The 25293-nt window shown below is 32.7% G+C and overlaps 1 protein-coding gene across 1 annotated transcript in view; it reads right to left on the reverse strand.

Moving 5' to 3' along the window:
• Positions 1–218: 218 nt before the first annotated feature.
• The window catches only part of LOC145301668 (transmembrane protein 267-like), a 46231-nt gene continuing 21156 nt past the window's right edge, over positions 219–25293 (reverse strand). Inside the window, exon 2 of the mRNA XM_080144590.1 lies at positions 219–769. Coding sequence (XP_080000716.1) covers positions 434–769 — 336 coding nt within the window. The 3' untranslated portion in view covers positions 219–433. The remainder of the gene's footprint in view (positions 770–25293) is intronic.

Here is a 25293-nt window from a genome sequence, read left to right on the forward strand (position 1 = left end):
TGTTTAGATGTGCGACCGTCGAGGACTACCTGGATTTTTCTCTTATCTAAGAAGGATTTAATTATGTTAAGTATTCTACCAGTGATACCGTAAGATGATTTTTGGAATATGATATTTCTGTTACGTCATGGATACATAGATCATACAGATTTTTCTTCATTTTGTTTTTTAATATAGGGAAAATTCTGGATAAGAACTATGTTTTTAAATGAGTTTCCTTGTTGTTATATCAGTCAGCTGGTCTTTTGCGTTTCATTTTAAATATGCACGCAAATTAAAAATCTGTATTGCAAGAATTTCAATCCGTTTTAAATAAAAAATCCGATAATGTTTCCATTTTTAAATTGAGATTTCCTCCTTTACAAATTGTTCTAAAAAAAAAAAATGTTTTTTAATCCATCGTAACTAAATAGTATTAATTTTCTGTCGCATGTCACACCGTGGACATGATAGGTGCACTCGTAAATTCACTCGACATTGTACTGTAGTAATAAAGCTTGACCAAGAGCGGCAAGAGAAGGATGCCGGAGATGTAGACAAAATAAGGCAGAGGTGGCGTGCTGCCCAATGGCCAAAACCAAAGGCCATGCCGGTGGGCATCTCGAATGTGATGGGATAACCATGCAGTTATGAACAGGAGACTAAAACTCGCACAATGACAAACAGAACGACGCCGGATGTGGTATGACATGAGAAGCGAGAAACAGACGGCCACGGGAATGACTGTCGTACAATGGAAAGGAGGACGTCCAGACAGCGACACAGCATCCTGGAAAATACAAAATTTGTTTTTTTAAATAAGATTAGGTTTTATAAAGTTATTAAAGATATTGGTATTTACGCAGTGTTAGGACTGTGCTATCCTTGAAATCGTCTGGACAGTTTACGGAAAATGTTGGAAGATGGTGAAACACTAGGCATCTTGATCCCATTAAAAAAAATCATTAGTTTATTATAAAATAAAAAAAATCATTGGTTTTATTATAAAATAAAAAAATAAAAATCATTGATTTATTATAAATTTTAAAAAATCTGAATATTTATTTTGATTTTAACAAAGAAAAAAAGAAAAAATCATAAAAAGAAAAAAATTATATAAGAAATAAAAAATTTTGTTATTTAAAAAATATTTATTCCTGTAACTTCCTTACAATGAAGGTTTTTTTTTTTCTTGATTTTAATTTTCTATAAGTTTTGTAAAAATTGTCCAATAATTATTCAAGAATATTGTTTTCATTGAATTTTTTAAACTTTTCAATAATTAGCTTCATAATAACAGAAATAATATACTTTTCATTGAAAGATTTGTGTGCAAAAAAAAAAATCACAAAACTTTTCTTCAGCACTTTCCAGCATTTTTCATTAACCGCATGGATGATATGATGATAACATGGTGTTTATATTACATCAGTACCACAAAATAAACTTTGGATTATTTAAATTACAAGAACCCAAGTTTGCCCAGCTGAATACCGGAGAAATATCCAGTAAAGAAAACGTTGTTTAGTAAAAAAAAATATCACTAAAACATCCACTGGGTTATAAGCTTCATTTCAGTACCTTACATATTTTTTAGTATGTTTAATATTTTTAATAGTTTTAGTATTTTTAATATTTTTAGTATTTTAGTATTGCCTGACCTGACAATTGGACCGTCTACCTAGAACTGAATTTGATTAAGTACTTTATCCATTACGCCACAGTAGAAAGTTCTAGCATAAATTTTGTAATTTTGTAACCTATTCTTGTTTTTAGATGATACGATTTCACTATTTATTATATGTATAAAATTCCGTGCAGATTTATAAGTTCAATAAGATTCACGTGAAAAAAGGTCGGACGTTACATCAGCCAAAATGTTGTGCAAATAAAACTTAAGATGAGGGCAGTAGTCAAATAATACAAATTATCAAACCTCAAAAATGCAAAAACAGTTAAAAATATCCGTTGATTACATAATGGTTTTACATAAAGAAATGTTTTAGTTTTTATTTATTGTAACAATTTATGGTTAGATTGTTTGGATAAAAACGTACATGCAACTCAGTTGAGAGTAATTGAACAAAAAAAAAGGCAGGTCAAGCAAGAGTGACTTGATCAAAGATGATCTCAAGCGATCAAATGAATAGAAAGTGGATGTTGAGTTTACTTTTTGAAAAATCACTTTCCTTATTTTTTTATTGTTTTTTTCACTCCAAACAAGGTATAGTGCTAATTGGATTTAAGGAGTTACTATTTTGGACAAAACATGCTGGGATATTATGTAGGCAGTTGAGCAGCAAGATGTCCGTTCACATTACATTCGCACTTCTGCATGTCAGTACAGTCAGGGGACCCAAGAGGGAATTTCGAACTCTAACAATTTAAAGGAAGAAACCATTTGAGTAGAAGGCTGTCTGGCATCTAAGTATCTCTACAGTGTAGAGGTGGGATTATGCTGCTTGTCAGGTTAGTCAGGGGGTGGGGTATTTATGTCAAAGGGGTATAAGGGCTTGAAGTTTGTCGGAGCACAGTCCATTAAAATATTTGTAACATAGGCACAGAGATACAGCATTTCGTTGATGGGACAGAAGTTGAAGTTTGGTTAACAGTGTGAGACTTCTTAGGTTGGCGGCATATCTTTTGAATCCTGTCTAAAAGTGAGAGACTAATAGCAGATGCACCAGCCCAAATGTGACAACAATACTCCGTGGCCATGTAGAGATATAAGATACTCTCAGGCATAAGTAACTTTCTAGCACGGTAGAGAGTGTCCACCTTCTTTGTAGCAGCCTTGGCAATGCTCTCAATATATTTGTCCAATTCATGTTCCCTGTAAACATTAAACCGAGGAGTTTGAACGAAGAGCTTTCAGATAGTGTATCATTAGCCATGGCTATCGGTGGTTGAAAAGGTTTCTTGTAATTATTAAAGGAAACAAGCTTAGTCTTAGCAGCATTGAATGTTACCATCCATTTTTGTTCCCATTCCACTACAAACTGGAGGTCTTCCTTTAAGATTTCCACCATTTCCTTAGATATGTGTTCATTTGTTTTCCTCTTGCGTCTGTTACAGAACGTGGTATCATCAGCAAATATACCCATCTCCAAGACAATTTTATTAGGGTGGCATTTACGAATATTAAAAAATAATAACGGGTTAAGCATAGACCCTTGCAGCACACTTATATATATATATCATGCTGTTTTGATGTATGACTATCAAAGACAACCTGAATTTTTCTCTTATTTAAAAAGGATTTGATGATATTAAGCATTCATCCAGTAATACTATATGATTTAATTTTCATGAGAAGACCATCGTGCCATACCCTGACAAAGGCCCTAGCCACCCCTGCTTTATCCAGTGCATGGTATATACATTTAGAGATTACAGTTTGGATATCTGCAGTAGAATTGCCTAAATCCATACTGTTGGTCAGAAGAAGTTTAGTATATGTGAGGTAGTGGATTTATTCTTGATAAATTAAGGACTCAAAGATTTTGGCTAATGAGGCGATAATTTAATGGGTCGGTTCTTTTCCAGAATTTTTGTAAACTGTTACCACACAAGCAATTTTCCAGCAGTCAGGAAAGCAAGATTTGGTAAGGCATTTGTTATGGAGTTTGGAGAGAACTGGGACAACCTCAGTGGAGTATTTTTTTTAATAGTATAGCTGGGATGAGATCAGGTCTACATGCCTTTAAGATGTCTGGGTTTTTATCACATAAAAAACATGAGAAGGGATGATTTTCAGATCGAGTGTTAGGGTTTCCGTTCACAAATAAACATCTGGGAGAGAGTGGTTTGCTGGGTCTAAAGTAGCATTGAAGGCAAACCATCAGGCAAGCATGTTAGCCTTCTCAGTTGCCGCACAAACAACCATTAATCCTCACATTCCATTTTCCATGTTTCTGATAAAGTGGGAAGAATTGCTGCTTTCTAGTTTGGAATCTATCCATATAACATTTATTATTGGCTAATTTTTTACCTTGAAATACTATGTTTTTAGCTCCTTACATCAAGTGGTTTCATACCTTGTCTGGAGCAGAATCTGTTTAAAAAAATAAATAAAAACAACAAACAATAATAACATTTAATGAAAAAATTTGCCATCATACAACCCATATCTAATGTAGGAAAGGCACATTAATTAAAGATGATTTCAGTAAAAACATATTTTATGGCATATCAACCCTTTCGGGATCATTTAATGCCAAATTGGTAAAAGTGTTATGCAGTTCATGACATGAATAGCATGATTAGTGCAGGATGGCATTGAGTGCAATGGAGTTCAAAAGGTTAAGACTCATCAAACCCAATGACATCACTCTGACGTGTTCTGGATGCGTTAATTTGCAGATCCATCCATTCAGAGATCATACACATACACACATCATCCCAATATAAAAAGGAGGGATGCACACATGCTTAGGAGAGTTCAGTTGAGAGTTTTAGAGTCTATAGTTTGAGTTCGACAGTCCACAGTCATCAGTTATTTGTAGAAGCAGCGAGAGATTGGGAAATATGGCAGATGAATCGATGGAAAAATTCCCACCATCCTAAGGATGAGCAAAGAACAGAGACACATTCGATCGTGAAACGGAATAAAATTCCAATTGTCCAAAAAAATAAGACTTGCGTCTGCTGTTATGCATGAAAGAGCTTTCGTTCCAGGTGCACTGACATTGGGAGGCAAACCACTTGAGGACACAGCAAGAGATGCAAAGATGATATAAAAGATACGTTCTGCTCCATTTTTATAAACCCCTCAAAAGAGCTGATGTGCCGTAAATGTGAACATTGACTCAATATAAACAGACACCCCTTCCCTCACGCAATAAAGTTCCAAAGCTCCAAGTTTTAATATTTTCAAATTTTCCTCCACTTGTAAAATTCTATTCATTTCATTTTCAAAAATCAACTTTCAAATATGATTGTGTTGAAAGAAAGAATGCAAGTTCTTTAATTAATAGATGTAGAACAGTTAAGGTAGCAGGTTCAGTTCAGAAGGAGAAGGCCAAAGAAAATATGGAATTGATCAAAATATACTTTAGAGAAAGATTGATTGGGGAATACACATATTCAGTTATTCAAGTGTAGCCAATGTAAATAGAAGGCCCTTCCATTAAAGTTGCATTACCTGATGACATTACAGAATAGAGTTTTTTTTCTTTTTTTTTTTACACAGTGGTCACCACTTATCAAGGCCCGGAAGCCACTCAGAGATAAGGGTTATTGCAAGTACATTACGTTAGTGTAGAGATTTGATGAAGTGAGTACAATGGTTATGGTTCGACAATAGACGGCTATTACAAAAATAGTTATTTTCTGTTTCAATTATCAAAGAAATTGCCACGGGATTTATGAAACTGGTCAAATGTGATTTTGGACACGTGCGATTAGAAGGGAAAATACTGTTGTGAAGTTTGTTTTTGAAGAATGTATTTAATCATTATTTTTACAATGTGGATAATGGTCTGTAGGTTTCTCTGAAATTTACATGAAAAACGACCTTTTGTGTCCCAGAATTTATTTTTCCACATAGTCGCCACCATTCTCAATGTACTTTTGCTAGGAATTCAATGATGCATCTCTGCTTCTGACGCACGTCTATGACAGGGGTTGCTCTCTTAGAGTCTCACACCATGAATATCTGCAACAGCGAAATAAAATTTTCTGATCATGAATGCATAAGTTCAGTCATCATAACAATGCAATTTTCAATCTCCTTTGATCCATTCGAGTAGAATAAAAATGTAGGAGGCCTAACTGTGGCCATTGTACTTTTGGGATGCTTCTCGTATAACGTGACAATGCATCTGGTGAAAACCAACAATTTGTGAGTGTTTTGGTGAGTAAGTACATGCATATTAACTTATTCAAGCATGGCCAATGTCAATAGAAGGCTATTCCATTGAAGTTGTGTAACTTGATGACATTACAGAATAAAGTACAACAGCTCCAATTATGAGGATTGTTATTTTCTGTTTCAATTCTCAAAGAAATTGCTGAAGGATTTATAAAACTGATCAAATGTGACTGTATTTTCTTTTCCAAAAGATACATTTGGACAAATTGTAATTAAAAGGGAAAATACTGTTGTGAAGTTTTATTTTTAAAACATGCACGCAAATTATGAATTTATAATGCATCCATCTTAAAATAATCCTCGAAATAGTCATCTATTTTAGTGAAACGGCTTTCTATTTATGTTAGCAACGTTTGAAGAAGTTAAAATGCACAATGGGGAAAGAGAGGCTGGTTAATTTTAATGCACCTAAAACCAAGCTTCTATCTTTACATCATCAACACTCTGATCTTCATCTGGCATCAATTGAAATGAATGGCTCTCATCTTGGGGAGGCTCCATGTTTTGACAAACTTCTGAGTCTGACCTTTACTCCTGATCTGAAATGAAACACATACATCAAATCTGTTGCCAAAGTTGCTGAAAAAATTATGGGGTCGTTCTACCGCTCTAGTAGATATCTCACTGCCGATGCAATTCTCTACCTGTATAAGAGCTAGGTACATCCAAATATGGAGTACTGTTACCACATCTGGGCAGGAGTTGCAAGAAACAGTTTATCCTGCCTTGGCAAAGTTTAAAATAAACTTCATAGTCTAGTGGGGATGCTCTTTTCCCTAGAAGATGTTTCAAGCCTCTCTCTGCTTTATCATTATTTTCATGGCAAGTGCCCGTCTGAGCTCCAATCTATGGTCCCTCCTCGCCAAATTTTCACGAAAAACATCCGTCTAACTGAAACCACTATCAATAATTTTGTAACATAATGGGCAGAGTAACTTTGCTTACATCACTAATCCTAATGGGACTAATTTTAGCCTTTTATAACTGGAGAGCGTAGCTGTTTTTTCTGGTGTATTTATTGTAAATAAACGAGCATGGGAGCGGTCATTTTGGTGCAATCTTAACATTCCTTGTTTGTAAGCACATTAATTCATGTTAATTTTGTTCATGCTGTGTGCGCCAGCAATTACACATTAATTGGCGACGAAGCACAAATAATACGGAGGAACATTATGAAAGCAATTTTAAAAAAAATGAAGAAAAAAAAAGTGAAAACCCACAACCCAATAAACCCGAGTAAAAGTTTACTGCATCAGTGAGGAACAGAGAAAATGGCATTGCTAGGCACAATTAAAAAGTGCGGAAGAGCAATAGTTTTTTTTTTGCTGCTAATGACATATTGAGTGAAGGTAAGAAGCTATTTTTTTTTTATCGGTTATTGGTGCCAAACATTCTGCTACCCTCAGGGGTTTAGCCGAAAACAAGCTGGAGCAGAAAACGTTTGAAGAACTGGAGAGACATCAGACCGACCCCCAACAAGATACACGAACGTTTTTTGTTCAACACAAGAGACAAACAAGGGACAAACAAGAAGGCAAGTCCATCAGTGAATATGTGGCTGCGAAAAATGTCGGAGCATTGAAACTTTGAAGAAAAAGTAAATAAACACATACATCATCGTGGGAGTTAAGGACGAGAAAATACAGGAACATTTGCTTGGCAAAAGTTGCTAACTTTGGACAGGGCCAATAAAATAGCAGTTCTATGGATCTGCAAGGAAATGTTCCAAGTTAATGCTGGGAGCACCAATGAGTGAAAATGAAACTCCGTCCACAGGTTACCATTGAAAAGAGAATCATTATCGCTGTGGAAGCACTGCCCATCAAGCAGACAAATGCCAGTTTAAAAACAAAGAATGTTTTAAATATAGGCAGATAAGACATACTCGTCGGAAATGTAGACAAGAAGAGAGCAGGTCGTCTGGTTCAACAACACATGGGAAGGAAAGAAAGATGGTGAACAGTGTGAAGAAATAGATCAGTCGCTACAATTTGGACACTGGCAGTACTAGTAAAACTACTAATTAACCAAAGGTGGTCATGGAAGTGGACACAGGAGCCTCATTCTCAGTAATGAGCCTAGAAAAATTCAAGACAATTGGCCAAATTCAGGATCTAAAAGAAAGCCATATAAAGAACATACACTGACGAAATCACATGGGACCACAGATGTGGAAAGTAATTCAGGAAGGGTTTGCTGGTGGTAAAAGGAAATGTACCGACACTACTTGGCCGTAACTGGTTCAATTAAATGGACTAGGAGGTGTAATGGCTCATAGAATGGAGGATGGAAGGGAGAAACCAGTATGCTACATTTCACGAATGCTGTCGGAGGCAGAACAGAACCATGCACACGTTGAGAAGGAGAGGTTGGCATTGGTTTTTACAGTAAAAAGTTACACCAATATTTGTATGGGAATAATTTTACCTTGTTCACAGACCACAAGCCATTATTGGGGCCATTTGCTGAACACAAACTGATTCCTTTTCTTGCTGCAGCCGGGTTAAATGCTGAGCCCTCTTTTTAGCAGCCTACAATTATAAGTTGGAGTATCATGCCAGGTCCCTCAATAGAAATGCAGATTGCCTCAGCCATCTTCCAATCAACAACAGAAACACTAACAGAATATGAACATGATGAACTTGATTAATGCTTTGGTAGCTGTGGCGGCAGTAAGAATGGAGATGAGAAGAGACCCGACTTTGGTTATGGTTAGGGTTATGAATGGCTGAAGCAGTTGCATTCCAGACATAGCAATGAAGCGAACAGAGTTGACATGTGAAGATGGCGCGATATTATGAGAAAGTAGAGTTGTAATTCCAGCCAGACTTAAATTAAAAGTATTGCAGCAATTGTATCAGACACCCATAGGGACCGTACGGATGAAAGCCCTTGCTCGCAGCTAGGTGTTATAGCCAAATCTAGATACTGATATATACTGATATTGAGAAAACCAGAAAAGCTTGTGGAACCTGCATGCTTAATCAAAGTAACCCCAGTAAGGCTCCCATTCATTGCTGGGAATATTCAAGTTCACCATGGGAAAGAATCCACATAGATTATGCGGGTCCATTTTTGGAACACATGTTTTGATAGTAGTGGAGGGTTAGTGGATTCTCATTCACCATGGACAGAGATATGCATAATTTACTCCTGATCTGAAATGGAACACGTACATCAAGTCTGTTGCCAAGGTCGCTGGAAAGATGGTGGGATCCTTCTACCGCTCCAGAAGATATCTCACTACTGATGCAATTCTCTATCTATATAAAAGCCAAATACCTCCAAGGATGGAATACTGCTGCCATATCTGCGCAGGAGCTGCTAAAAACAGCCTATCCTGCTTCGACAGAGTACAAAATAGACTTTGTGGCTTAGTGGGGGATGCCCTTTTCTCTTCCCTGCAACCTCTCTCCCACAGAAGAGACGTTGCAAGCCTATCCTTGTTTTATCGTTATTTCCATGGCAGGTGCTCGTCTGAACTCCAATCTCTGGTGCCCCCTCGCCAATCTTTTACGAAAAACACCCATTTAGCTGAATCCACTGTCAAAAATTTTCCCTACTCTTTATCTGTGCCTAAATCAAAGCTAGATTCTATGAACAAAGCTTCTATCTTAGAACTGCACGCCTGTGGAAGGATAGTAAGGAGACATGCAGACCAGCTTGTAAAACTTCCATCATTGGCAGCAGAGGAACCAACGCCTGCGATACAGACATTAACACTGTAGAGAATCTTGAGAATTTCGGCACACCTGAAATTCCTGAGGATAGTTTAGTACCTGAGAGCAGACATATGGATGAAGCTGCAGACTCCAGCAGTGGTGGAAAAAACGTTATCATCACCCACTCACAGGTCAGGACGTATTCGGAAACCACCGATAAAATTGAATGATTATGTGATTCCAAGTAAGATTGAAAGGATGCAATACATTGGGTACAGTTACTTCGATTACACCATTAATCGGACTAATTTTGGCCTTTTATAACCGGAGGGCATAGTTGTCTTTTTTTCTGGTAAATAAATTTATTGTGGGAGTAGCCATTTTGGTGCGATCTTAACACTCCTTGTTTGTAACCATGTTAATTCAGTCTCGTGTGTTTTATTCATATTAAGTGTTCCAGCAAGTTGGGTTTTTTGTTTTTTTTTCACAAGGTAGTCACCACTTATCAAGGCCCAGAAGCCACTCGGGGATAAGGGTTATTGTGTGTACAGTACGTTAGTGTTGGAGATTTGATAAAGTGTCTTACTTAAGAGGGTGGTTCATCAGGAATTTGTTTACATTGGACTTGAAGACATCCAGGTTGTAGTCAGGTGGGAAACAGGCAACCGGAACAGAGTTCCACAGGCATGCACTTCTAAGAAAGAAGCTTTGTTCATGGAAGTACACACTAATTTCCCACACTCTTTATCTGTGCCTAAATCAAAACGTAGATTCCATGAACAAAGTTTCTTTCTTAGCACTGCATGCCTGTGGAACTCTGTTCAGTTTCCCTGCTTTCCAGCTGACTACAATTTGGTCATCTTCAAGTATAACGTGAACAAGTTCTTGAGTCGTCGTCCCCTTAAGTAATCCAATTTACTAAAATTCCACTACTAACAATTACTACAATATTGTCTCATAGACTACTGTACATCCAGTAAAACTTATCCTTGAGTGGCCTTCAGGCCTTGATAAGTGGCGACTCTCATGTAGAAAAAAAAAAGAAGCTCCTTACATCAATCGATTTCCATAAAAAAAAACTCTCAAACTAATCATGTTACGAATTTCTCATTTGAACAAAACATCAAAATAATCGATTTCAATGCGGATGGCAGTTATTGTTAATATTTACTTTTTAAACTATCACATTAACGATAGTCAAAACTTGACGCTAAATACACCCCCCCCCCCATAAAAAAGGCAGTGACGTGGGCACTATCATAAAATTGGCTTTAGACAACAGCGAGTCAAACTTTTTTAAATATTTGCATATCCATTTGTTTACTGAAGTAGTTTAAGCTGCAGAAGATACCGGCTGTGGTCTGTCGCATTATGGTAATAGTTGGTGTGTCAACACGTTGTGTATTGCATTATTCTGCACGTGATTATGTTGCATCAATGTATGCGACCTAGTCTAATTTGAGAACTTGTGCTTATGGAAACAACTGTTACACAACCAAAGCTATAAGTTTGAATGGAAAAGTTTGGGCGACACCTAAGGGTTAAAGGTGACCCCCCCCCCCAAAAAAAATGGAAGTTAAGAAAATTATGTGACTTCTGGGCAGAGGTAAGTCTGCCTCTTCCTGGTGACATTTTCAAGCAAGTAAAGCCAATGTGTAAAAGATGGCATCCCTGATGACGGGAGGCTGGACACACAACGTAACTTGGTGTGGCAGGAAACATTTTTGTTTGCCTCTTTCGTACACATAAGTAAATCATCACGTTAAACAATGGTTTCTCTATAGTTTTCACTCTGTTCATTTCTGATTAATAAACCTTCTTAACAAGATCCGTTGTAAAAAATACCCTGATAGTATTTTGCATCTCTACAAAGCCACCATTTGTCCAGGTATGGAGTATTGTTGCGACATATGAGATGGTGCATTAATCACTAGGGCCATGACAACAGCATATTCTTTTCATTGTTTTTACTCTGGAGTATATATCCGACACAGTTCGACACAATTAATCAACCGAGAACCACATCACTCTAGATAAAAACATACAAGATATCAACAGATATCACCATCTGAAAGTCAAAAAAGGAAAAGAATATGCTGTTGTCACATTAATCACTGATTGTAACGTTGTAGAGGAACCAACAAAGTGGACAAAGAATAGAAAAAAAACTACAATTTACTTTTTCTTTGTAACAATGACATTTATTTCCTCATTATTATGGCCATGATGTCACACACATGATCTCTAATGTTATCCACACCTCTTATATGATCTCGAACGTTATCTTCATCTCTAACGTAATCTCCTTTTAAAAGTCTTTATTTTACCCTACCAGTGATGTCATTTCACATGCATTTGCATATAGCCGTCTGCACTGTTACATAATTTATCCAATTTAATAAGTCTTACACTGTCAACCCAGCTCCAATCCCTGTCCCATCACCACAATGTTACATCCCTGTGCTTATTTTACAAATACTTTAATGGAATGTACTCCGACAAACTCATAGCACTAGTGCTCACTGAACGTAAATACCCCCTGACTGACCCGACACATATCAAATTGTACGCTGTCACTGTAAAAGTCTCCAAATGTCAAAAGATCTTCTACTCTAATATCTTCTTCTTTTGAACTACTAGATGTTGGAATTCCCTCTCTGTCTCCTGCTTCCCTGACTAATATGCAGAAATTTAAATGTAATGTAAACAGAAATCTCACCACCCAACTCCCTACTTATAGGGTCTAATAATATTTTGATAACTATTTTATTTAAATAACATGTTTGTTTATTTTTTAAAATATTTTATTCAAATAAAATTTATTATTTATATTTAAAAAAAAAAAAAATACAGAGAATCATCTTAGGTTATAAAGTCGAAAAAATTTTTTTTTTTCAAACTTAACAAAAGACATAATTAAAAATGGACGATCTATAAAAAGTAGAGTACCGAATGCAGCAGCAAGTCATGGGAACATGTTTACCAGAAACAACAGTTGGAAATAAGTCATACACCATCCACTATGACCATGCAATTTATACAGCTACGTACCTAGAAAAATGGAGCTATTAAACCTGTTATAGGGATATGTAACAAGCAGGAGAAAGAAGCAAATTTAATAGACGGTGAGGGGGAAAAGATGACAAAATACCGAAATCTTATGCATGAAATCTTATGACATGAAAATAAACTGGAATCATAGGAAGATTTCTAGCATTCCAGTAATTACAGAAGCAACTAGATTTTTGAAAAATAATTTCAAAGACTACCTGGCAAATATACCCGGTGGACTAAGTGCAAAAGAAATTCAAACAATGACACTTAAAGGGACAGTTAGAATCTTAAAAAGATCTCTTGGTTGGAATGAATGAGATAGTGGGTGAATGTCTATCTGTTGCATAGTTCTTATTAGAAGAGGACTGATGTTATATATTATTGTTGTTGTTGTCCATCTTAGAGGTTCATGTTGTGTGCAGATATATCATGTATATATCAAGAGAGAGACAGATCTGTATATATAAAGAGACAAGGTACATGTTAATACAGGAGAGCTGACAACATGTAATTCAATGAGAAGAGAATTTAGATATATTGATAGATAGACCGAGATATAGCTTGTTTGACATTTATACTTTTGACAGTTCTGACAACGGGAGTGTTTCTATAAACATCGACACATATTTCTTTTGCCTATTTTTGAGATGAGGATTTTCACAAAGTTCTTATAATATAAATTGACAATATCTTTTCTGCTGAATACATAACACGAAGACGCAGATACAAAAAGATGGTGATGTTGCTTATTCCATTACGACCGGTCAATGGCTTTGCATCAAGGAATTCAAGTCTTTACATAATTCTTTCTTCTTATAACCTCCGCTTCCAAGGTTCCATGTCAGCTCTGTCTCTGACTCCTCTCTTCTCCCCTGACTGACTGAGTCCCCGACTGACTGACCAAATCTCTCTATATTGAGACCCATGACGTCATTGCATGACCAACACGTGCATACTAGACACATGCTTCAACCCGATTTCTCAAACCTACTTTACAAATATGTTTAATATTTTCTATTGTTCTGATCTAGATTCCTTATTTTAATTTCATTACATTCCTTTCTCTATAAACATATATCTTTTCAATAACATTCTTATTTCAACAACATTCTTATTTCAACAACATTCTTATTTCAACAACATTCTTATTTCAACAACATTCTTATTTCAACAACATTCTTATTTCAACAACATTCTTATTTCAACAACATTCTTATTTCAACAACATTCTTATTTCAACAACATTCTTATTTCAATAACATTCTTATTTCAATAACATTCTTATTTCAATAACATTCTTATTTCAATAACATTATTATTTCAATAACATTCTTATTTCAATAACATTCTTATTTCAATAACATTCTTATTTCAATAACATTCTTATTTCAATAACATTATGCATTCTGTATTTATTTTAATTTATGATCAGAATTCTCAATTCCAAATCTAGCTTCGCAAGTTCGAATCCTCAACTATCCTATCTCATATTTACTCACTTACAAGAACAGGTGGCTGTTCCATAACATATCATCCGGTGGGACGCTCCATCCCAAGCTTGAATACAAATAATAAAACTGGAAAAAAATGAATAAATAAATAAACTACAGCTCATGTCTCCAAGGCCACTGGTGAGAATAACACACTATAAACAACAGAGCTGTGATACAGCGAAACGATCTCTCTCTGAATGAGAGTGAGCATTAGTTTTGGCATATTTAGCATAGTATAAAGCACCTTATAAATGGACAGATGATATCACTTGCTAAAAGTCCGCTTCATAGACAGGTGTTTAGAATCGTGAACTATTAACTAGATGGAGCTGTAATAGAGTGTTTTTTGTGAAAGTTTGGCAGGGGGGGGGGAACCATAATTCAGCCGAGCACTTGGCATAAAAATAACGATAAAGCAACCTGAAATATAAAGGCTTCTATTTGGGATCATGTCTAACAAGGGACTGTGGGGAGTTGAGTAACAGCATGTCTGTTCACATTACATTTAAAATTTTGCAGTACAGTCAAGGAAGCAGGAAACAGGGAGTGAATTCCAAAGTCTAGCAATCCTAGGGAAGAAAATATTAGAGTAGAAAGCTTTCAGGCAATTAGGAACCCCAATAGTGGAAGGGTGGGATTTTGCTGCTTGTTGGGTTAATTGGAAGTTTGTACATTGAGGGGGCACAAGTGCTATGAGTTCAGAGCACATTCTATTAAAGTACTTTAAACAGACATAAGAATACAACATTATGGCGATGAGACAGAGGTTGGAAATTGATCAACAGTGCAGGACCTATTAGATTTAAGACTCTTTTTTTGGATCTTATCTAAGAGCAAGATACTAGTAGTAGATGTATCAATGCAGATATGGCAACAAAATTTCCATGCATGGGCGAATTGTTGCTTTATATTGGATGCTTGCTGGTGTGAATAATTTTCTAGCATGGTAGAAGGAGCCCACTTTCTTTTACAAATTTAAAATTTAGCTAAAAAACACTTCAAGTTCAAAAACTACCAAACAATAAATGTTAGATGGAATAAATTCTGATCCAGAAAACAGCAATTCTTCCCTCTTTGTCAGAAACACTGCTCAAGGACAAAATAAGGGAACGATCATTACAAAACTATGTGAGGTAACAATGTCTATTTTTTACTCTTTTTTATGTAATAAAATAGCAGATAATAGATTTTTTGCTTAATTTTTTTTTTAATTAAATGAGAGAAAAGGAGAGAAAAAGGAGAATTTTATGTTCTAAAGAGCTTCTGCACATGATTGAGAACAGAATATCGATTTATTTAAATTTTTAAAATAAATTTGTGATTCTAATTTTCAGATCTTCAAAGGAAAAAAATAAAAAAAACAATTTTTTTTTAAAGAAAATAATGTCATCATCATTATCAGCAAAAATAGCGCAGCATAGTAAAATATTTTGAAAATTAACGTAGCATAGTAAAAAATTTTGAAAAATAGTGTAGTATAGTAAAAAATTTAGAAAAATAGCGTAGCATAGTAAAATATTTTGAAAAATAGTGTAGTATAGTAAAATATTTTAGAAAAATAGTGTAGCATAGTAAAAAATTTTGAAAAATAGTGTAGCATAGTAAAATATTTTGAAAAATAGTGTAGTATAGTAAAATATTTTGAAAAATAGTGTAGTATAGTAAAATATTTTGAAAAATAGTGTAGTATAGTAAAATATTTTGAAAAATAGTGTAGTATAGTAAAATATTTTGAAAAATAGTGTAGCATAGTAAAATATTTTGAAAAATAGTGTAGTATAGTAAAATATTTTGAAAAATAGTGTAGCATAGTAAAATATTTTGAAAAATAGTGTAGTATAGTAAAATATTTTGAAAAATAGTGTAGTATAGTAAAATATTTTGAAAAATAGTGTAGTATAGTAAAATATTTTGAAAAATAGTGTAGTATAGTAAAATATTTTGAAAAATAGTGTAGTATAGTAAAAAATTTTGAAAAATAGTGTAGTATAGTAAAATATTTTGAAAAATAGAGTAGTATAGTAAAATATTTTGAAAAATAGTGTAGTATAGTAAAATATTTTGAAAAATAGTGTAGTATAGTAAAATATTTTGAAAAATAGTGTAGTATAGTAAAATATTTTGAAAAATAGTGGAGTATAGTAAAAAATTTTGAAAAATAGTGTAGTATAGTAAAATATTTTGAAAAATAGTGTAGTATAGTAAAATATTTTGAAAAATAGTGTAGTATAGTAAAAAATTTTGAAAAATAGTGTAGTATAGTAAAATATTTTGAAAAATAGTGTAGCATAGTAAAATATTTTGAAAAATAGTGTAGCATAGTAAAATATTTTGAAAAATAGTGTAGTATAGTAAAAAATTTTGAAAAATAGTGTAGTATAGTAAAAAATTTTGAAAAATAGTGTAGTATAGTAAAATATTTTGAAAAATAGTGTAGCATAGTAAAATATTTTGAAAAATAGTGTAGTATAGTAAAAAATTTTGAAAAATAGTGTAGTATAGTAAAAAATTTTGAAAAATAGTGTAGTATAGTAAAATATTTTGAAAAATAACGTAGTATAGTAAAATATTTTGAAAAATAGTGTAGCATAGTAAAAAATTTTGAAAAATAGTGTAGTATAGTAAAATATTTTGAAAAATAGTGTAGTATAGTAAAAAATTTTGAAAAATAGTGTAGTATAGTAAAAAATTTTGAAAAATAGTGTAGTATAGTAAAATATTTTGAAAAATAGTGTAGCATAGTAAAATATTTTGAAAAATAGTGTAGCATAGTAAAAAATTTTGAAAAATAGTGTAGTATAGTAAAATATTTTGAAAAATAGTGTAGTATAGTAAAATATTTTGAAAAATAGTGTAGCATAGTAAAATATTTTGAAAAATAGTGTAGTATAGTAAAAAATTTTGAAAAATAGTGTAGTATAGTAAAAAATTTTGAAAAATAGTGTAGTATAGTAAAATATTTTGAAAAATAACGTAGTATAGTAAAAAATTTTGAAAAATAGTGTAGTATAGTAAAATATTTTGAAAAATAACGTAGTATAGTAAAAAATTTTGAAAAATAATGTAGCATACTAAAAAATTTTGAAAAATAGTGTAGTATAGTAAAAATTTAGAAAAATAGCGTAGCATAGTAAAATATTTTGAAAAATAGTGTAGTATAGTAAAATATTTTGAAAAATAGTGTAGTATAGTAAAATATTTTGAAAAATAGTGTAGTATAGTAAAATATTTTGAAAAATAACGTAGTATAGTAAAAAATTTTGAAAAATAACGTAGCATACTAAAAAATTTTGAAAAATAGTGTAGTATAGTAAAAATTGAGAAAAATAGCGTAGCATAGTAAAATATTTTGAAAAATAGTGTAGTATAGTAAAATATCTTGAAAAATAGTGTAGTATAGTAAAAAATTTTGAAAAATAGCGTAGCATAGTAAAATATTTTGAAAAATAGTGTAGTATAGTAAAATATTTTGAAAAATAGTGTAGTATAGTAAAATATTTTGAAAAATAGTGTAGTATAGTAAAATATTTTGAAAAATAGTGTAGCATAGTAAAAAATTTTGAAAAATAGTGTAGTATAGTAAAATATTTTGAAAAATAACGTAGTATAGTAAAATATTTTGAAAAATAACGTAGTATAGTAAAATATTTTGAAAAATAGTGTAGTATAGTAAAATATTTTGAAAAATAACGTAGTATAGTAAAAAAATTTTGAAAAATAACGTAGCATACTAAAAAATTTTGAAAAATAGTGTAGTATATTAAAATTTAGAAAAATAGCGTAGCATATTAAAATATTTTGAAAAATAGTGTAGTATAGTAAAATATTTTGAAAAATAGTGTAGTATAGTAAAATATTTTGAAAAATAGTGTAGTATAGTAAAATATTTTGAAAAATAGTGTAGCATAGTAAAATATTTTGAAAAATAGTGTAGTATAGTAAAATATTTTGAAAAATAACGTAGTGTAGTAAAATATTTTGAAAAATAGTGTAGTATAGTAAAATATTTTGAAAAATAACGTAGTATAGTAAAAAAATTTTGAAAAATAACGTAGCATACTAAAAAATTTTGAAAAATAGTGTAGTATATTAAAATTTAGAAAAATAGCGTAGCATATTAAAATATTTTGAAAAATAGTGTAGTATAGTAAAATATTTTGAAAAATAGTGTAGTATAGTAAAATATTTTGAAAAATAGTGTAGTATAGTAAAATATTTTGAAAAATAGTGTAGTATAGTAAAATATTTTGAAAAATAACGTAGTATAGTAAAAAATTTTGAAAAATAACGTAGCATACTAAAAAATTTTGAAAAATAGTGTAGTATAGTAAAAATTTAGAAAAATAGCGTAGCATAGTAAAATATTTTGAAAAATAGTGTAGTATAGAAAATATTTTGAAAAATAGCGTAGCATAGTAAAATATTTTGAAAAATAGTGTAGCATAGTAAAAAATTTTGAAAAATAGCGTAGCATAGTAAAATATTTTGAAAAATAGTGTAGTATAGTAAAAATTTAGAAAAATAGCGTAGCATAGTAAAATATTTTGAAAAATAGTGTAGTATAGTAAAATATTTTGAAAAATAACGTAGTATAGTAAAATATTTTGAAAAATAGTGTAGTATAGTAAAATATTTTGAAAAATAACGTAGTATAGTAAAAAAATTTTGAAAAATAACGTAGCATACTAAAAAATTTTGAAAAATAGTGTAGTATATTAAAATTTAGAAAAATAGCGTAGCATATTAAAATATTTTGAAAAATAGTGTAGTATAGTAAAAAATTTTGAAAAATAGTGTAGTATAGTAAAATATTTTGAAAAATAGTGTAGTATAGTAAAATATTTTGAAAAATAGTGTAGTATAGTAAAAAATTTTGAAAAATAACGTAGCATAGTAAAATATTTTAAAAATATAAATTAGTATCATTTTTATCATTTTGTTCTCATCTTAGAATTCTGAAACTTTTTATGATTAATATTCAATATGTGTACAATAGTCAAATAAAAAATTCTTCTATATTTAGTAATATATTTTTTAATGTATAAATATATTGAATATTGGTGGATATATAATTTTGTCGCTAAAATTTCTATTCTTTGCATATGATTTGTAGTATTTTAATATAAAACTGTCTTTCCACTATGATATCTTTTCCCTGTCCATGATTTTGTAGGTAGCTTTTTTCACCAGCTGTGGATCTGCATGGCCTGTAACATTTGTGGCAAACATCACGTTTTCAAATTATCTTGGTCGGAGATCATTTTTCCCTCGACACCAAAATCAACAGCCTTTTCTCTATTGATTAAGATATATTGCTAGTCTTATGTAGTTCTAGGAATCCCACCTTCCCAGGCTTTACCTTCTATCTTTGAGAAGCCTGAGATGCCTTTGCTAAGAAATGCTGACTGGGCTGCTCAGACATTTTTTGTAGGTTAGAGTGCTCCTCCTTGGGGGCACTGGCTCTTCACTCCAACTTTCCGACCCTAGTGTCACATCTTATTGCAATCGGAGAGAGATAAATCCATCATGCCTTCAAATTATGGATGATAGATGAAATAGCTATATATCACCAGATGATAGCGATAAACACTTATACGACTCACCATGATTAGAACACGCCGACATACGAAGGCAAGATAGTATACGGCATAATCACATTCACATAACAATTCTCGCTCGATCACCAAACTGATGAGTCGAATCTGTATCAGATACTCACATGACTAGGAACTATTTGTGAATTTGATATTCCCTAGAAACTTCTACTAAAAAGGAAGATGGCTGAACCTACCCAGGGTGTATGCTGCACCAGGACAGCAGAAGGCAGTAATCACTTCAGCCACAAGCTTTACATCAGAATTTCCTTCTTCTAGACATGCCTGAGGATCACTATCTACCCTACTTTTGAAAGCAAAGTGATCCTTCTCCAAGGTAGACAGCTATCCAAGGCAAATCAGCTCACTTGTCAATAACACGTCTTTCACCTGCGTTTGTTTCAAGTATTTATGCTACAAGAAGGTAAGGAGCTAGATTTAGTTGTAAGAGGCTCGTGGATATGTTTATCACTTGGGATATTTGAACAGTAGGTGAGAGCTTATCCTCAATGCATCCTCGGAAATAAATATGCATGCACGCATTAACGTTTACACAAACCTTTATTTTTTTTTTTTACACAGTGATCACCACTTATCAAGGCCCGGAAGCCACTCAGGGATAAGGGTTATTACAAGTACATTACGTTAGTGTGGAGATTTGATGAAGTGTTTACTTAAGGGGGCGGTTCATTAGGAATTTGTTAACGTTGGACTTGAACATATCCAAGTTGTAGTCCGGTGGGAAGCAGGCAGACGGAACAGAGTTCCACAGGCGTGCAGTTCTAAGAAAGAAGCTTTGTTCATGGAATCCGCGTTTTGATTTAGGCACAGATATAGAGTGGGGGAAATCTTTCACAGTGGATTCAGCTAGGCATTTAATTATTAATCTTTTTTATTGAAAAAAAAAAATATGATACATAACTATAAAAAATGTAAAGAGTTTCAAGATGGTTCATGAAAAAGTAAATAAAAATAAATTAACAAAAAAAATTCAACAATTTTTGATTAATCAAAAACAAAAATTGTTGTAAACATTATTATTAATTAGTGTTAAAATTTGAAATTATTTTTTTTTCACATTTATTTAAGAAATTAGCTTGTTAGTGTTCCCTGAAAAACCTTTGCCCTGCTCAGGGCCTCCATGGTGTCCTGAAGTATAGGGAACCCTGGATTAAAGCTAATTTTTAAACAAAAAACAATTATTTAATTTATTTATTGTATTACTTTTAATGGGGTAATTGGTTTGTTGTCATAAGACCGTCCTCTCAGGAATTACCTCTTTTTTAAAATTTTTTTTAAGAGATTGGAGGAAATCTTCCGCAGGGAGAATGGAATAATTTAGTACATGTTCTATTGTTAAGAAGTCATCTTCCCAGGGACTACCTCTTTTTTAGGGAAAAGAGAGTAGTGCAGTATCTGTTCTATTGCCTTGATATCATAATCAGAGGAATTACCTTCTCGTTTTTTAGGGCGACCCTCCCAAGTATTACCTTCTGTTTTTTTTCGGGGACGGGTGTATATGTCCGTTCCTAATGGTCATCTTTTAATGTGATTAGTGCACTATCTCTTTTGTTGTCATGATATCATCCTCCCAGGCATTATCTACTCCTTTTTCCTATCTTCATTCACTATATCATCTTTCCAGGTTAACAAAAATATGCAACCCAAGGCAATGTACATTTGCTAATATATATATATATATATATATATATATATATATATATATATACACACACACATGTACACATAAATAAATACATATTCACAGATACATATGTACACATATAGATATATATATACACATAGATACACACACATATATATATACTAGCACGGGTTTTCAAACTATGGTCCGCGGATCACAGGAGGTCCACAAGAACAAGAGAGGGGGTCCGTGGCCGGACAGCAAAGACTTTTTATGGGTAATTTGATTTTATATATGTTTTTTAATCGAAATTTTTCTTCTTATAATCTGTAAATGTATGTACATAAAATTTTACTTTTGTAGTTAAATTTAAACTCTTTCCTTTAATGGAACCTCATCAGCACTGCCAATTTTAAATTTCGTCTGATAAATTAATAAATGTGGTAAACTAAATCTGTTTTAAACATTTGTTAGTTTTTTTATTCTGGTAGTTACTTATCTATTACCATGCAACTAACGCACTAAAAATTCAAAATATGTATTTTTAACAAAATTTGTTTCTTTTATTATCGTGATTGATACACATTTTATGTTTTTGTTTGTAGAAAGTTTAAAAATTTTAAAATAAAGTTATTGATAGTTTTTTAATTTAAAGTACGTAGTTATAATTTGTGATATAAAAATACTTGTTACTGATTATTTATAACATCTTATTTTAACCAACTTCATAATTAAAACAAATGAAAAATCTGTTGTCATTTCGTAATGATTTTATTTGTTAGCCGACATACGGAAGAACTTTCTTTTAATAAATAGTTGAAGTTTATTTCTGCTACTTAATCCATATGCCTTTTTTATTTGAAATATTTTTTGGTTACTTTCTTTATTCTTTTTTATGTTCTGTAGCAGGGACTTCATTACTGACGTGTGAGTTTTTAAATTTTTAATCTCAAAACGGTTTGAAATAATAAACATTTTGTTTTGGGATTTTATTCTAACTGGTAGAAATAACTGGTAGAAATAACTGGTAGAAATACGTTTAACCTCTTTAATACAACAAAATTCCTTTTTCAGTTGAACATTTAATAAATTTGTTTATAGTGCATATAGGACAACAATGAAAAATGAAGCACAAATCCTACACTCGAAGTTTTAATTTTTATGAAATATATTTTTTCTTTTTCCTATAATTTTAAGCATTTATAAAAATGTAAAAATTTGTTATTTGTTATTGCTGTTGAAATATATTCAACATTGTGTTCATGCGTAGTTTTTTTTACACAAAATTAAATCTCCTGTGTAGTACAGAGCAGGATTACAATGGCGCTTGAGCATTGATCGCGTGTCAGGAATTCTTAATGTCTAAATATCTGATTTTTACTTATTTATTCTCCTAAATGACTAAGCTGGCATTATTTGTACGAAAAATATTTTATCAAATTTTGCTTTTTTAGGGTGCAAACTTTACCCATGGATAAATTTTTGAAACGGAAAACTCATGATGAAATCAACTCAGAATCTGATACAGAAATAGAAGAGATTGTTCAGAAAAACAAATTAAGAAAATACGATGCGGAGTATATTTTATTTGGATTCATTGAATGTGTGTCTAATGCTAACAGACAACAGTGTTTACTTTGTCATAAGTTGTTGTCGAATGAAACCTCAAAGCTAAATTGCAGCGACATTTAACAACACTACATCCTCAATTTGTCACAAAACCAAAAGATTTTTTTTTGAAAGAAAAAAAAATGATTATTTAAAGCAGACAAAACTTTTTGCAATGTCAGTAACATCAAATTATAAGTTATTACGGCCATCTTATTTAGTGGCACTGAGAGTGGCTCGTGCTAAGAAGGCCCATAATATTGTTGAAGAACTTGTATTGTCCTGTGCAATAGACATGTGTGAGGCAGTTTTGGATGAAAAATGTGCTGCAAAACTGAAAGCTGTGCCATTGTCAGATAACACAATTGGGTGAAGAATAGAAGATATGTCAGAAGACATAAAAACTCAGTTAATTGAAAGTGAAAACATGTATTTTTGCATTACAACTTGATGAAGCACAGCTATTATCAGTGGATCTCAACTTATGGTGTATGTGCGATATTGTTGGGAAAGTGAAATGCTTGAAGATTTTCTATTTTGCCATCCTATGCCAACTAGAACAACTGGTGAGGAAGGTTTTAAAGTATTGGACTCTTTTCTTTCTCAATCAGTCTTGTTATGAAGCCAGTGTATTGGCATATGTACAGATGGGGCGGCGTCAACGACCGGTATTCACTCAAGTGTTGTGGGGCATGTTAAGAAAGTAGCACCTAATATCACTGCAACACATTGCATGATTCATCGAGAAGCTCTGGTTGCCAAAAAAAAAAAAAAATGGATACTTCTTTGTCCGAAGTCTTGTCATCTTGTATTAAAGTGATAAATTTCATTAAAATCAGACCACTTCTTTACAATACTCTGTAGTGAGATGGGGGCTGAACATTCAAGTCTGTTGTTTCATTCAGAGGTAAGATGGCTATCACGAGGTAAAGTAATTCAGCGTTTATTTGAACTTAGAGAAGAATTGAATAAAATTTGGCTTTGCAAAGTTGCTTATCTAGCAGATATATTCAACAAACTTAATGAATTGAATTTATCTGTACAAGGAAGAAATTCAAATATTTTATTTAGTCATGACACAATACAAGCCTCCAAGAAAAAACTGAATATATGGACTACAAAAGTTAGTAAGAAAACTTTAGATATGTTCCCTACACTGGACGAATATCTCAGCAACAATGATTCAGTTAATGTTGATTTGATAATTGTAAATGTTAAACAACATTTGATATCACTAGCAAACATTTTGACAAATATTTCTCGAAAGATATTCCAGATAATATTGAAAATTTTGACTGAATCCATTCAGAAATCCATTTAATGTTTAAATAGCTGGTAGCATGCTTACGGGAAATGAACTGGAAGAACTGGCTGAAGTTTCATGCGACAGAAGTTTACATATTCAGGAAGAGTCCGCTGTCATGATTGGACTGCATACAAACGCAACGAAAACAGATTATATGTCCTTCCATCAAACTGGCCCAACTGGCCCAATTGAAACATTAGACAGAACGCCACTCAAACAAGTAGACTTCAAATATCTTGGCAGTCACATCGCATCCACTGAAAAAGATGTCCACATCAGAATAGCCAAGGCTTGGAGTGCACTTAATCAGTTGAAAGTCAGTCTTCTCAGAACAGATAAAGAAAAAATTTTTTTTAGAGTCATAGTGGAGACGGTGCTTTTTTAATGGTTCACCAGCATGGGCTCTAAGTAAAAACAGGAAAAACCTTGAAAGTTAGCTTACATTAGAATGCTTGGGCAGTGTTAAACTTTAACTGGAAAATACACGCGACCATTAGCCGTCTGTATGGTTAGTTGCCCAGGATCTCTTCAGTAATAAGAGAAAAAAGAACACGATATGCCGGGCATTGCTAAAGAAGAAATGAGGTCATCAATGATGTGGTACTGTTGGATAACTAAACACGGAACTGCTAAAGTAGGAAGACCTGTCAAGATGTACACAAAATTATTGACAGAAAACACTGGCTTAGAACTTGATGATTTTCCTAAGGCCATGGAAGATAGAGGCCATGGAAGATAGAGACCTGTGGAGGGAAAAAGTCAATTTGGTCTGTAATAATTCTGAAAAGAATAGTTTGTTTTATTGTAAAATATATTCCAAGCAGAAGTTGCATTTGCAAAGAAATTAGATTTAATTAAAATTTATTGTTCTTAATAACATGCACTGACGTTTCCCAATTTTTTTATGCAACCTTTTGCATTATTGTTGCATTCTGTAAGAGTGCTGACAAGAATGTGTTGGATCGTATGGTCCTCCTTTCCACATTTGCAGATGGTTGGGTCATAGCAACTGTTGATCGCATCAGGCAGGTGAATGTTTTCCACTGGAACCGGGGTGCTTCTGAATTGGGAGAGAGAGCA

The sequence above is a fragment of the Euprymna scolopes genome, chromosome 2, assembly GCF_053919585.1.
Source record: "Euprymna scolopes isolate OS-2025 chromosome 2, ASM5391958v1, whole genome shotgun sequence".
Classification (NCBI taxonomy): Eukaryota; Metazoa; Mollusca; class Cephalopoda; order Sepiida; family Sepiolidae; genus Euprymna; species Euprymna scolopes.